At 39.9% G+C, this 14,411-nt stretch overlaps 1 protein-coding gene across 1 annotated transcript in view; it reads right to left on the bottom strand.

Moving 5' to 3' along the window:
- Positions 1–2,883, bottom strand: part of LOC139577843 (myoferlin-like) — a 67,630-nt gene extending 64,747 nt beyond the window's left edge. The window contains exons 1-3 of the mRNA XM_071405001.1: positions 2,448–2,883; positions 840–895; positions 432–523 (exon numbers count right to left, since the gene is read on the bottom strand). Of these exons, the coding sequence (XP_071261102.1) occupies positions 432–523; positions 840–895; positions 2,448–2,535 (236 nt within the window). The 5' untranslated portion in view covers positions 2,536–2,883. The remainder of the gene's footprint in view (positions 1–431; positions 524–839; positions 896–2,447) is intronic.
- Between the last annotated feature and the right edge of the window lie 11,528 nt (positions 2,884–14,411).

Here is a 14,411-nt window from a genome sequence, read left to right on the forward strand (position 1 = left end):
CAAAGGGCCATGCCCCATATGTAAGATAGCTCACTCATATTATCAGAGAACCCGGGGTTACGCAAGTAACCTGAATATTTGACCTTAATGAACATTATGGATCTCCCTCCGCAGAAGTGCTTACTCTAGTTTTTTACAACTTAGTTTAAACTCAGCACTGGCCTCAGGGTTTGAACTTTCCCTTTAAGTCATTCTCTGTATGACCTGTGCTTACCAGACACTGTATTGTAATGACCAGGTTCACATACTAATGGAGGGGCACTTTGACTGAGAAATGACAGAGGTCAAACTGAGTAAAACACTATGTCCCACCTCCTCCCTAGCAGCACTAGCAGCGTCCGATTAGCAGGAGGTGTGTGTGCGTGTGTGTGATGTGTGTTCTCTCACAAAACTTTTGAGACATATACAGTAGCTACATGTCAGGTACGTACTTGTCTTTGCCGATAGTCTCATAGTCTTTCACAATCACGTCTATAAAGGAGGACGCATCCAATGGGGAGCCCTTTAGGTCGAACTCAAGCACCTGCAACCACAAATTGAGTTAGTTCATAAAAAACGCAACTTTGCCAATGTTAGTTAAATTATGAAACATGGGGGGGGGGTACAAATGCTTTAAATCAAAGGGGAAGTGTTCACAGTTATCATTCCTCTATCTAATAATAACTACTCCATGTTGAGTCATCAACAAACAGTTAACACAGCGGACAATATTTTTGCCTCATTCCCTAATTCATTCTCATATCCTCCTCCACATGAAACTTTCCTCTCAAGGCCCTTTTCAACTTTCCCAGAGACTGCCAGAGAGAGGATGGATTGTAAATGTAAATATTTATACTTACTTCATTCCACACGGGATTGAGTTCCCTATCAATTGCTTTAGTTTTCTTCTTTTCACCTGTAGCGTTTACACAAAGTGGCAAGATTAAAACATGGAATATACGTTTTTATATGTATCCTGTATATAACTAAGCCAGCCAGTTAAGAACAAATTCTCATTTACAATGATGGCCGACACCGGCCAAACCCGGACGACGCTGGGCCAATTGTGGACTGCCCTACGGGACTCCCAATCACGGCCGGTTGTGATACAGCCTGGAATCAAAACAGGGTGTCTGTAGTGACGCCTCAAGCAGTGAGATGCAGTGCCTTAGACAGCTGTGCCACTCGGGAGTATATGCATGGGTAGAATATATTTCTCTGGGTCCAATGCAGACGTTTTTATCTGAATATCAAATCATTTCTGGGTAACAATTATGTTTCTGTGATTGTTTTTAATTAAATGGTCAAAAATAAACAAAAATAGCTTCTTTGCAAAAATGCAAAGTTCTCAAGCAATCATTTTGCTAGGACTGTTTAGGAGTGGTTTAAGTGGGGAGGGGAAAACTAGCTGTTATTGGCAGAGAGGTTTGTTTCTTATTGGTCTCTTAACTAATTTACTGCCTGGTGATGTCACCAGGCAGGCCAAAACTCCATCCCACCAAAACAGGCTGAAATTTTCAGCGTTCTTTTCAAACAGCTCTTACACTAAAAGGGCATTATCATCATTTTCACAATTTCAATTTCCAACCTCATAATGGAAATATATATAAAACACAGGTATATCATGTTTTTAACTGCACTGGGCCTTTAACATATACAGGTAGTTTTAAAATGAGTAATAACTACAACGTCCCTGGGGCTGGTAACATAGTGCGCCAACTTACAGTGGCAACATATTGAACCATAAAAGTTGAATGTGCATCTTGGACTGACTCTTGTCCTAAAATATCCATACAAAAATGAAGCACATTGACCCAGCTGCAGAGCTCTTCATGACAGGGGGAGAATGGATGATTCCAACCCTTTATAAGGGAATGGGTTTTCCCTCTGTGTAACACAATATAGGCAACATTATTTAATGTGACTCATTGCCTTAAAACAGGCAAAATGAGGTTCGGAATCTCAGAAATAATGCACAGTACCAATGTTGTACCTTCAATGCAATTCATAGTAGTTTTGTGCCCTTACATGCTCTTAGTTACTGATGCAGTATCTCCACTTTGAATACAAAGAGCATCATGTTTGTGTTTATTGAACATGTTAAATGTTTGGTGACTACAAAATCCATCCGAATATCATCTTATTGTGGAATATTGCAGTTGTTGGTTCAAAGAATAAATGATAGACAGAAAATTGGTCGACTAATCCAACATTGACAGCAAAGGGCTGAAAGGATAATGTGACTTTAAAATAAAGAGAACTATAAAGTAGCCTAACTAAACAGTAGGCTACAACCTGAAAGCAACTCCGCATGTCTTCATCTTTGATTTATATTAGCCTACATTTGGAGAACGTCTTTGATCCAGATGTTTTGAACTTCTCAAGAATAGCCAACAATCAAGGCATTGAAACCAAAGAGAAATTTTAGGCTAAATGCCACAGCAAGAGGCAACAAAACAATAACTCACCTTTGAACACTACCGCTGCTATGGGATCTGGGCTTCCGAGTTTCTTTTTGGGGATGCCTTTGGCTGATTCCACTACGACGCGCAACATTATTACAGAGTTTTTAAAGTCTGTAGTATAACTCCCTTATGAATCACAGCATGTTCCTCTACCAAGGCGTCTCTACACCAGCGGTCATTGTAACGGAGGAAATGCTCCCTTAGTTAGAGGAGGAGTGAAGTCCCGAATTATTTGGCTATTCACTGTATGAGTCAGCAAGGAACAAAATATGATGGATGTGTGTTAAAAAGTCTTCCATCACGTCGTGTAGGCTATAGTCAGAATCTGTTAGGTTACTAGCCGTCCTACTTGTTACATCTACTTCTACTTCTTGCGATATTGTTATGAGTTTATAAACAAACTTGACGCTGTCAAAATATTGTTTCACTATAGGCTACTCAAAAAGGCTACAATTCGTCATAGCCTACGTTGAGTGATTTACATGCATCTGTAACATATTTTTTACAGTCGATCGTGGTTCAAATGTAGTCTACACCGCAGCGCCACCCAGAGGTGATGGGGTTGAACAACGGTAAGTGTGGTACCCTAAAATGACCGCGGCGATTATCCTTTAAAAAAAGTCCCATGATCAACCTTATCACAGCAAGAATACTACTGTTATTCCCCATACTTTTATTTTTTCACATCTAAGTAATTTTGCTGGTTTAATTAGACTATTTGAAATCTGATATGCGAACTTGTGTCTTTGAAAAAAACGAAACCAAAAAAATGTCAATGAGGGCTTTGCATTTTGGTAAGCATTTATGGACAGTGAGTGAGCTCCAAAATAATTGGGACAGTGACACGTTTCACAGATAGTCGAATAGTCCTGAATGAATCGTGAATAATGATGAGTGAGAAAGTTACAAACACAGTTAAATATAGGTAAAATAAAAAATATAAACAAACAAATATCATACCCTCAGGACATGCTAACCTCTCACCGTTAGGATATTTGTGCGTCTGTAACATTCTCACTCATCATTATTCACGATTCATTCAGGACTATCCGTAATCATGGTAGCATCCACATTAATGCAGAAGTGTTTAGAAACATATCCTATTCTTATTTAAAAGTGACTCCAAAATGACACAATCAATTATTTACCATATATTTCTATTGGGAATAAAATAATCTGTGACTACCAAAACAAACAGCAAATACATCCAACAAGTTTGTAGAGTCACAAGCTTGATTTAATCACTGGGGGAATATGTACAAAAAGTGCTGTCATTTCTAAATGGTTCACCCGACATGGATGAAAATACGCTCAAATTAAAGCTGACAGTCTGGACTTTAACTTCATAGTGATTGTGTACTGGAGTACAGAGACGAAACAACAACAAGAAAGTGTCACAGTCCCAATACTTTTGGAGCTCACTGTAGTCTAAGTCATAAAATGAAAACAGGCAATATTAAAATGCCCCTGCCTCAAATATCCTGATTTGTCATTTTAGTATTGTGCACAAGCTACTAGGCAGAAACGGTGGGCATAATTGCAAAATATCTTGCCTATGTAGAATAAGATGATGGCAAGGTTTTGTAAATCAGCCTCAACCACCTGAAGATTGATTTTCATTCGATTTTTCTTAAATGTGGGATAATTTGTAGAATGTCAAATGTCACATGAACATATTCAAACCCCAGTATTTTGGAAACATAGATCAGGGTTGGCCAAACCCCCTGGAGAGATACCTCTAGGCAGGACTTTTTACACTCCTATTATTATTTACATGTTGGTATTTACACTTATGGATAAGGAGAGACTGCAATCCATCCTATGGTTAGACCATTATTAGTAACATTTTCTAACCAAAAACCTATGCAAAAGCATACTCTAAATTCCGTGCCGAAATAATCTCACAGTAACTTCAAACCAAGTCGTCAAGTTTTTAGTTTGTATTCAACTTTAAGAGAATCCTGAATACACCTGACCTGTAATTTGAACGAGGTAAGGTAACCTAACCTGAGCTGTAAAACTTTCTTTTTTTTCATAGGTGGGACCACCAGAACCCCTGGCTAGGGGTGGAGCCAATGGCATTCATGATAGGAAGTCTCACTTCACACACGCACCCCCACACACAAGCACACACAAAAAACACACTCCCACTGCACCAAACAAGCTAATTGAAGCGCGCCTATAGCCTACTCCTTTGAGAGAGCAAATGTGTGTCTGTTTTGTGAAAATCTGGGAATACTTGGCCAAGGAAACATTTCTGGTTGGTCTCAGGGAATGTGAAACAGTTAGTAAGGGAGACTTTGACAACCGGATTGAGTAATGTAGCAGCGAATATGTTAGATGAACAACTGATGAGCATGGAGAGCCTCACAAGTTTGATAAAATCACATTCTATATTTTCAGCTTAATAACCTTATATTTATTTTCAAATACGGATATTTATTTACTTTTGTAGCTTTTTGTCAGAAGCATGATTTTGTAACTGTCCCCTCCAAGTTCAGCTGGAATTTAGACCGAACGGATTTTACAAAAGTGATTGATTGACGGTATGACATTGGCCCTATCACCTTGCGCTGCGCAGAATATCAGATCTCAACAACGATTGGAGAAGTGTTTATCATCATCAGTACCACATCTATATGATGTATATCTTGTCTAAAGAGCAACGGGACTGCAAACAGAGATCAGTATATAATGACGAGATGCCCATGTATGCGTCCTAACAATGGGAGTCGTTGTCCCAAAGGCGGGAAGGCAGGCGAAAAGCTTAGGTCGAAATAAGCACAAAGAAACGCGTTGGCCTTATTTTGGACATATTTTGGCGATTGAAACCTCTTGCTTCGCCTCTTCCTCTCTGCTGCAAAGAGACAGATTTGAATGCCTAACTGAAATACGTAATAAATCATATTTTTTTTGTAAATTAGTGGTGTTTGATTAAATGCGGGACATGATTGTTTGGTTGCCGGACAAAGGACCAAAATGCAGGACTGTCCCGCACAATCCGGAACATATTGTCACCCTACTGTGGATTCGACTTTTACTCGACCCTTCTTCCTGACAGCTAAAGGCCCGAAGCTTACTCTACTCCTAGAGAACAGGCTACTCTGAGGAAAGGTGCTTGTTTAATAAAGTGAGATCATTGCTGAATCAATGTCTGCAAGATCACAAATCACAGTATTGTACATATCAGAATCAAATATAATAGCATAGTAAAACTTACTGTAAGACAAAAAAAAACACTTAATTTCTAATGAGATTTTAGAATGATTGCCTCAGCCTCATGGTTAGCTCTAAAACAGCAACACTTTCTCTCGGCCTCATGGAAAAATGTGTAAAATACAGTGGCAACCTGTCATTTTTTTGCAAAAAAAACCAATAATACATATATACAGTACCAGTCAAAAGTTTGGACAAATATACTAATTCAAGGGGGTTTCTTTACACCTCCATGCTATGTAAGGGCTATTTGACCAAGAAGGAGAGTGATGGAGTGCTGTATCAGATGACCTGGCCTCCACAATCACCCGACCTCAACCCAATTGAGATGGTGGGAGGCAGAGTGAAGGAAAAGCAGCCAACAAGTGCTCAGCATGTGTGGGAACTCCTTCAAGACTGTTGGAAAAGCATTCCAGGTGAAGCTGGTTGAGAGAATGACAAGAGTGTGCAAAGCTGTCATCAAGGCAACGGGTGGCTACTTTGAACAATATAAAATATATTTAGATTTGTTTAACACTTTTTTGGTTATTACATGATTCCATGTGTGTTATTTCATAGTTTTGATGTCTTCACTATTATTCTAAAATTTAAAAAAATAAAGAAATAGCCTTGAATGAGTAGATGTGTTCAAACTTCTGACTGGTACTCTGCCCTACCAAGCAAAAAGGCATTTAACTGCTCATTAACTGTATATATATATTTTGTTGTTGTCACGTTCTGACCTTAGTTCCTTTTTTTATGTCTTTATTTTAGTTTGGTCAGGGCGTGAGTTTGTTTTCTATGTTTTGTTCTATACGTTATATTTCTATGTGTTTGGCCTAGTATGGTTCTCAATCAGAGGCAGGTGTCGGTCATTGTCTCTGATTGAGAATCATACTTAGGTAGCCTGTTTTCCCACTATGGGTTGTGGGTAGTTGTTTTCCGTTTTAGTGTTTTCACCATTCGGGAGTGTTTCGGTTTTCATTTTGATTCTCTTGTTCTTTTTGTATTTTGTATTCATTCTCATTAAAAGATATTATGGATACGTACCACGCTGCATTTTGGTCCTCCTCTCCTTCCACCAACGAAAGCCGTTACAGTTGTTGCCTGTTTTGCATGTTATTTTGGCATTAATATGTGTCACATATCAGTTTACAAAGAATGTAACATGTATTTTATTGAGTTAATAAAGTGGCATACAAACATGGTCTCCTTTTTGCTTTCTTGAGTAAGGCAGCTCCAATATGCAGGTGTTTCAGTCTAGCTCAGTGTTTTCTGTGGTGGAGTGCGTAGGGGTTGGTCATATACAGTGCGTAGGGGTTGGTCATCTTCTCTAGTTGCGCCATGATTGGCTCAGTGTTCTGTCACTCAGTCATTCATGTCTACAGGGAGAGGTAGAATGTTCAAGCCCCCTTGGGTGCTGCCATAGATTTACATTAGAAGTGCCCATCCAAGAAGGCTCAAGGTCGGTGGCCACAGATAAAATGATGTCAAATCACGTTATATCTACCGTAGCTTTGATTGGACTGATCGCGTAAACATACTTTAAAAATGTTAGCTAGCAAGCTAGAGAAGCAGTTATCATCATGAATCACGTCGACAATCTACTGGCAAATCCTTTTCAATCCTTGTCATATGAAAATAAATTATAGAAAATACTAATCGTTGTTCAGCGGCTATTGCATTGGACATAAACATTACACAATAATTTGAAAATTGCAAATTCAACAATGAGTGGTTTGGAAGGAATCAGTGGATAACTGCAAGCCTTGCAAAGCAATCACTATTTTGCTTATCCTGCTATTTGGTGGAGAGGGTGTGTGGTCTAAGTCTGGGTGTAAGGGTCTCTTTTCCAAGCTTAAAATAATAAACATTCACACGCAACACCATGGGCCAGAAAAGGTTGAATACATTGGCCATGCTGTCAATCAGCATGACTTCTGCCGCGTTCGAAACAACTGGAAACTCGGAACTGGGAAATCTCAGACTTAAGTGAGTTAAAGACAACTGGGAACTCTGAAAAAAAATAGCTCAGACTGGGAAAATACGTTTTGAACGGGCCTCTTTCTAGAGCTCCGACCTGAAGATCACAAACGCCTTGATTTGACGTTGTTCTTTTCAGAGTTCCCAGTTGTCTTGAAAGCACCATAAATCCAGAGAATGCCAGACTTTGATGATAAAGTTTGATGACAGAATTTGCCTACAAGAAGGACCACCACGCCACCTTCCTGTTCAAGTGAGCACAGCACAATGGTGAGTCCAAAAATGTCTTGTATGCTGCTGCATAAATTATGTAGTATGCCAGGGAGATATGTATACTGTAGCTAAGAAAGTAATACTAAGTGTATGTTGTGTAGTAAGCTGTTAGTAGCCCATGTGCCTTACCCTAATAATTTGGTCCCTTTTCCCCTCATAACTTAGCTTACTGTTCTGACTTGGTGGTGCACATGTAGCCTATATCCTGTTTTAGAGAAATGTCATCATCGAATATTCTAAGAGCTTTCCTTGTCTGATTATTTGTCCCCTTTATTTATCCTACAGTTCTGACCTGGTGTACAGGGAGAATACTGTAAGAACGGCCCTGAATTCTGTCATTGTACACTTCAAAAGCGCTGAACAAATAGTTATCTTGACTATGTCCGTCTTAGCTCGCTCATTAATGTATTAATCAAAATGATGGTTTGCCCATAATTCGCTCATCATTCCCTTATGCCATAGTTTGTACATCTCAATTGTCAGTAGAAACCACATTTATTTAAGAAAGTCAAGTCATATCAGCTATGTTTTTTAAAAAGGCAGTAAATGAGGCTGAATGAACTGTTTCGCTGCCAGACAAGGCTCCGCTGACAGCCAGGTGTAGCAGTGGTAAGGATTCACTCCATGGTGCTGAAAAGAAAGCTCTGCTGTTGGAACAACTTTATGTAGGCCCTAACAGTTTGTGGGCACCGTTTGTCATAATAGTGCAATTATCATTATTGTTATAGTGCAATTCATGTAATGTTTACTGTTGTGTTGTGTTGTGGCTTTGATAGGATGCATCAACCCCCAAAAAGTTGAGTTTGCCCCACCAAGATTTACATGGTAGAATCGCCACTGCTAAAACATCATGAGAATACCTATACAGCTGCACATTTTTCTCTCTCCCCTTGCAGGGGGCGAAACTGCGCTACGCCACTGATGATTGTGCGAATGGTCTCGTTTTTCTCTCATGCGGCCACAACTCAACAGCACGCACAACTAGGCCTTATCTGCTTTGATTGAAACTGAACACAGGTAGGATATTCTGCAGTTTGTTAACACCATCAGCTGTAATATTTGCTCACTTACTGTATGTGTAGGGCCTACGTTCAATTGTAATTTTGGAGAGGGAAACCTTATAAATTAAATTGTTTTTGTAATTGCGCACTCATTGAAGTCAGATATGCACCTACCCCAATACTCTGTTTCAGATGACTGGGATGAATGCAGAAGCAGATTTCAAAAGCAAGACAAGACACCCTCTTTTTGACTGATGATTGGCATAAGGGCATGTATGTGATAGACCTATCTGGCTTACAGAGGTGTAAAGTACTTAGGCAAAAAAGTACTACTTAAGTCGTTTTTTGTGGTATCTGTACTATTTATATTTTTGACAACTTTTAATTTTACTCCACTACATTCCTAAAGACAATATTAACTTTTTACTCCATACATTTTCCCTGACATCCAAAACCACTCGTTCAATTTTGAATGCTTAGCAGGACAGAGTTATGGTTCAATTCACGCACCTATCAATATAACGCTTTGTCATACCTTCCGCCTCTGATCTGGCGGACTCATTAAACACAAATACTGCGTTTGTAAATTATGTCTGAGTGTTGGAATGTGCCCCTGTCTGTCCGGGAAAAAAAGAAGAGAAAATCGTGCCGCCTGGTTTGCTTAATATGAGGATTTTGAAGTACAGCATTTACTTTTACTTTGTACTTTTACTCAAGTTTGACAATGTACTTTTTCCACTACTATACTATTTTTTGACTTTTACTCAAGTAGTATTTTACTGGGGGACTTTTACTTGAGTCATTTTTTATTCAACCTCAGGAGGCTGAAGAAATTTGGCTTGTCACCAAAAGCACTCACAAACTTCTACAGATGCACAATCGAGAGCATTCTGTCGGGCTGTATCACCGCCTGGTACGGAAACTGCTCCGCCCACAACCGTAAGGCTCTCCAGAGGGTAGTGAGGTCTGCACAACGCATCTCTGGGGGCAAACTACCTGCCCTCCAGGTCACCTACACCACTCGATGTCACAGGAAGGCCATAAAGATCATCAAGGACAACAACTACCCGCGCCACTGCCTGTTCACCCCGCTATCATCCAGAAGGCGAGGTCAGTACAGGTGCATCTAAGCAGGGACCGAGAGACTGAAAAACAGCTTCTATCTCAAGGCCATCAGGCTGTTAAACAGCCACCACTAACATCGAGTGGCTGCTGCCAACATACTGACTCAACTCCAGCCACTTTAATAATGGAAATTGATGGAAATTGATCAAAAATGTATCACTAGCCACTTTAAATAATGCCACTTAATATAATGTATATGTATATACTGTACTCTATATCATCTACTGCATCTTGCCATCTTTATGTAATACATGTATCACTAGCCACTTTAAACTATGCACTTTTATGTTTACATACCCTACATTACTCATCTCATATGTATATACTGTACTTGATACCATCTACTGCATCTTGCCTATGCCGTTCTGTACCATCACTCATTCATATATCTTTATGTACATATTCTTTATCCCTTTACACTTGTGTGTGTATAAGTAGTTGTGGAATTGTTAGGTTAGATTACTCGTTGGTTATTACTGCATTGTCGGAACTAGAAGCACAAGCATTTCGCTACACTCGCATTAACATCTGCTAACCATGTGTATGTGACAAATAAAATTGTATTTTATTTTGATTTGATTTGATTAAGGTATCTTTAATTTTACTCAAGTATGACAATTGAGTACTTTTTTCACCACTGCTGGATTATATAATTAGGATGGTCATAATGCTTCTTGATGGTGTCATAAAGTGTATTTTCTTAGTCCAAGTAAAGTGACGCTGGATGTTCTATTGATTGTAGTGTGTATATGTCGGTGTGTGTGTGTGTGTGTGTGTGTGTGTGTGTGTGTGTGTGTGTGTGTGTGTGTGTGTGTGTGTGTGTGTGTGTGTGTGTGTGTGTGTGTGTGTGTGTGTGTGTGTGTGTGTGTGTGTGTGTGTGTGTGCGTGCGTGCGTGCGTGCGTGCATGCATGCATGCATGCATGCCATGCATGTTTGAGTGAGAGAAAGAGAGAGAGAGTATAGTGCTTGGTTAGTATGCCACTAGAGGGCAGAGTAGTATTATCTGACTGTGTTTTATCCAGGGATTCATCACGTTGCATGATAAAGACAAATAGAACTGAAGATGGAGATGAAGCCCATATCCACCCTGCTCAACACTTCTCACTTATCAGTGGCTGCATACAGTACATACTCTTCTGATCTACCTCGGACATAGTCATAACCATATTTACTATATCCCCTGTCTGTCTGTCTGTCTGTCTGTCTGTCTGTCTGTCTGTCTGTCTGTCTGTCTGTCTGTCTGTCTGTCTGTCTGTCTGTCTGTCTGTCTGTCTGTCTGTCTGTCTGTCTGTGTCTAAATTGAACTTGTCTCAAAATCAGCCAATCATTTGCTTGAATGCACGCTTGTGTATGTCAGCATAGGTGCAAATATCATCCTTCGCCCCTTCTATTACCCAGAATGCAATCTTTCTTTTTCACCTCTCGTTTTTCTGTGAATAATATTAATTTACAAATGCAATTATGAGTCAGATCCATTATTCATCTACCTAGCGCCACAGAGTGCATTGCCATACAATTATTCATGAGCCCTATCCAGTCTTAATTACTTTGACATGGCAGCAGCCTTCTCTCACTCCTTGGACTGGTCAGTGTTGGGGAGTAGTGAACTCCATGTAGTTCAGGTTGTAATTAAAGTTTTCAAAGTAACTTTAGTTAAGTAAAATATATTTTCTAAAGGTTGCTTAAGTGTAGCTTAACTTCTTGTGTGAAGTAATTGGTAGCTTGGTAAACTATATTTTTGGAGTAGTTTCCCAACACTGGCTGTGGTGAATGTGTTTCACCTTTCTTCAATTTGCAATAGAATGTCAGGGTGTATTACTCTGGTCATCTTTAAAAGTCAAGTTATACTGCCCCAGCATGCTCAAGAATCTAAGCAAACCTCATTCAAAGAGAAAAAATGCGGTAGATAAATCGAAGGAAAAAGTCACACCATTTCTGCTTTCTATGACGTCAGTCACATCCAACTCTGATCCCTACTCAACAGACAGCTGCGCACACAGTCCCCTGTCAAACTCTTCTCACAGTCTATATTTCCCTGTGTGTGTGTGTGTGTGTGTGTGTGTGTGTGTGTGTGTGTGTCTGTGTACACCACACGTGTGCCGGACGGATCCTGCTCTGCCTCACCCCAGGGGGTGGGTGACCTGGGGTGCTTTTGGTTTCTTCCGTCTGGCCGCCGCTTCTGTATATTAATGAACTTTTCAGTCATCCTTGCGTTATCACTCACTCATCTTCCTGTCTTGGTTCTGTTGCCTTCCTTGATAGTCGCATCCTCAGGTCATTCTCACAGGGATCTTTATTTTATTTCTAAATCTCATACAAACATTGTATAGGCAGACATACCCAGCCCTGTTCTAGTATTTTTGAACATTCTGCTATATGTGGTTCACAAGTGTACACAGAGAGTATCTCCTGTATGTTCTCATGCACAAGCAATTTAACATGCTATTTCACCCAAAAGAGATGAGGTACACTCTGAAAGGATATGACGTGTTTTGTGTGAAAAGGACAGATCTTTGTATCATGTACCACAACAAGTTTGACATTTTCACGAAAGACCCCCTACAAACAATTATTCAAACAATGCTCTGAGCTGATTTCCCAGGCTGCCTGGATTATCACAGCTGGAAAAACAGTTTGTGGTTTGAGCTCATGCTTTTCCCAGACTACGCCAAGCCGCCATCTCCCGCTGCGTAGCTCCGTCCACAAATACAGCCCAGCCTTACCACAGCCACAGGCTGGCCATGGAGCCCTAACAACCATCCAGCCCAGCAGCACACTTTCTCATTCACACACAATGTAACTTACTGAACTCTCACTGGCATTACTGTAACAGACCCACAGGGAGGTTGTCTCAGCAACACCCACAGAAACAATAATTAAACCACAGGATCTGACTACAGTACATGCAGGCGTGCCCTGTATCATCCTTGAAACCATTTTTCAATGGAAACCTATTTGCTCTCTGGAATGATACCGAAGTAGTTTTTTGTTTGTAGCTTTGAGAATATTAATTGCAAAATGTTGTTTAGGATAGAGGGTGCAATTCACAGTAATATGAGATAGTAATAAAAAACAGGTCACCTTTAGCCATGTTAGATTCAACCTGATGCATTAACTGTTTATTGCACTTGCTCTGGCTGACAATGATATACACAGAGGCTGTAAACTGGATTTATGTCAGATGATTTGGAGCCTCAATTAACAAGTTTATAGCACTGTCCAATGGTTTTTCTACTCCTCTTGTGTGGCTTAGTAGCCAGTATTTAGTTGCCTTGTAATTATTATGAATAGTTTGTGAATTACTACTCCTTATTTCTCCTTTGATAGTGTGTATTGTTAGTGTTTATTACAAGGTAAGAAACAAGTTGATCATGATAGTCTATCTACTTCCAACTAGGAACCCAGCTTTTGATGCCCTGGCTTTTTTTAGCCAGGCACTCTAAAAGAAAATCAATGTGCTATTGTATTCTTCAACAACGCACATGGGTTAGGCCATAAATGTTACAAAGTGGTGGCACCCAAATGAGCCACTGCCATCCTGTTTGCGTGGCCCGCCTGTTGCATAATCCTGAAGTATGTAGCCTCAAATTGCCTATGACTAGCAATGGCAGTTACACACTGTGCGTGTGTTTTGCTAGTGCTAAACTACGAATCAAAGTTATTTCTCTACGAACCCTCACACTACTCTACTACCAAGCACATATTCCAATGATGAGCTGAACAGGTTCCAAACGTCGACCTCTCAAATCTCGACGTTATTGATGTGTACATGTTGGTGGAAAGGAAATGCCACGGAAGCAACACCCAGACTATGCTATTATTGATATCTTGATTGAAATTAGTTTGCTTGTTTTGGGTGGTTCACGCGTGGGAATTCAGGCGCACATAAAAGGGCTTGTTGGCAGATTTGATAAGATAGTTTATGATCGCTATAAAGAAATACCATGCCTCTTCTGTTGTGGTTTCAGTAAGTAGGCCTATTAGTCAAACGATATCTGACACACGCACTAATCCATCATTTCCCCAGATTCAAATTAGAGATATAATGGATTGTTACAGTTTGAGTAACCTAGGATCAATTCACAAACACAAACAAATAGCACAAAAACCTAACTGCTTGGAACTGCAATTACTGGAATCCATTGTATTTGTTTGTGTTTCTATCAGTTCCTTTTACATTCATGGGAAATGGATACTTTTCTCAGAATGCACCGTAATGCACAGTAAGGATATCCTACACAGTAATGTCTGAGGCTATGGTCTTAGAGTTCAATAAGGGTTAACAGGGTCATGGCATAAACTTACAAAGATTGGTGTATTTCCGCAGAATTTTTGTGTTTATAGTGAATGAGAACAATAGTTGAGGGGCGCAGTCCTTTTGCCAGCTTC

Source organism: Salvelinus alpinus, chromosome 1 (genome assembly GCF_045679555.1).
Source record: "Salvelinus alpinus chromosome 1, SLU_Salpinus.1, whole genome shotgun sequence".
NCBI classification, from domain to species: domain Eukaryota; kingdom Metazoa; phylum Chordata; class Actinopteri; order Salmoniformes; family Salmonidae; genus Salvelinus; species Salvelinus alpinus.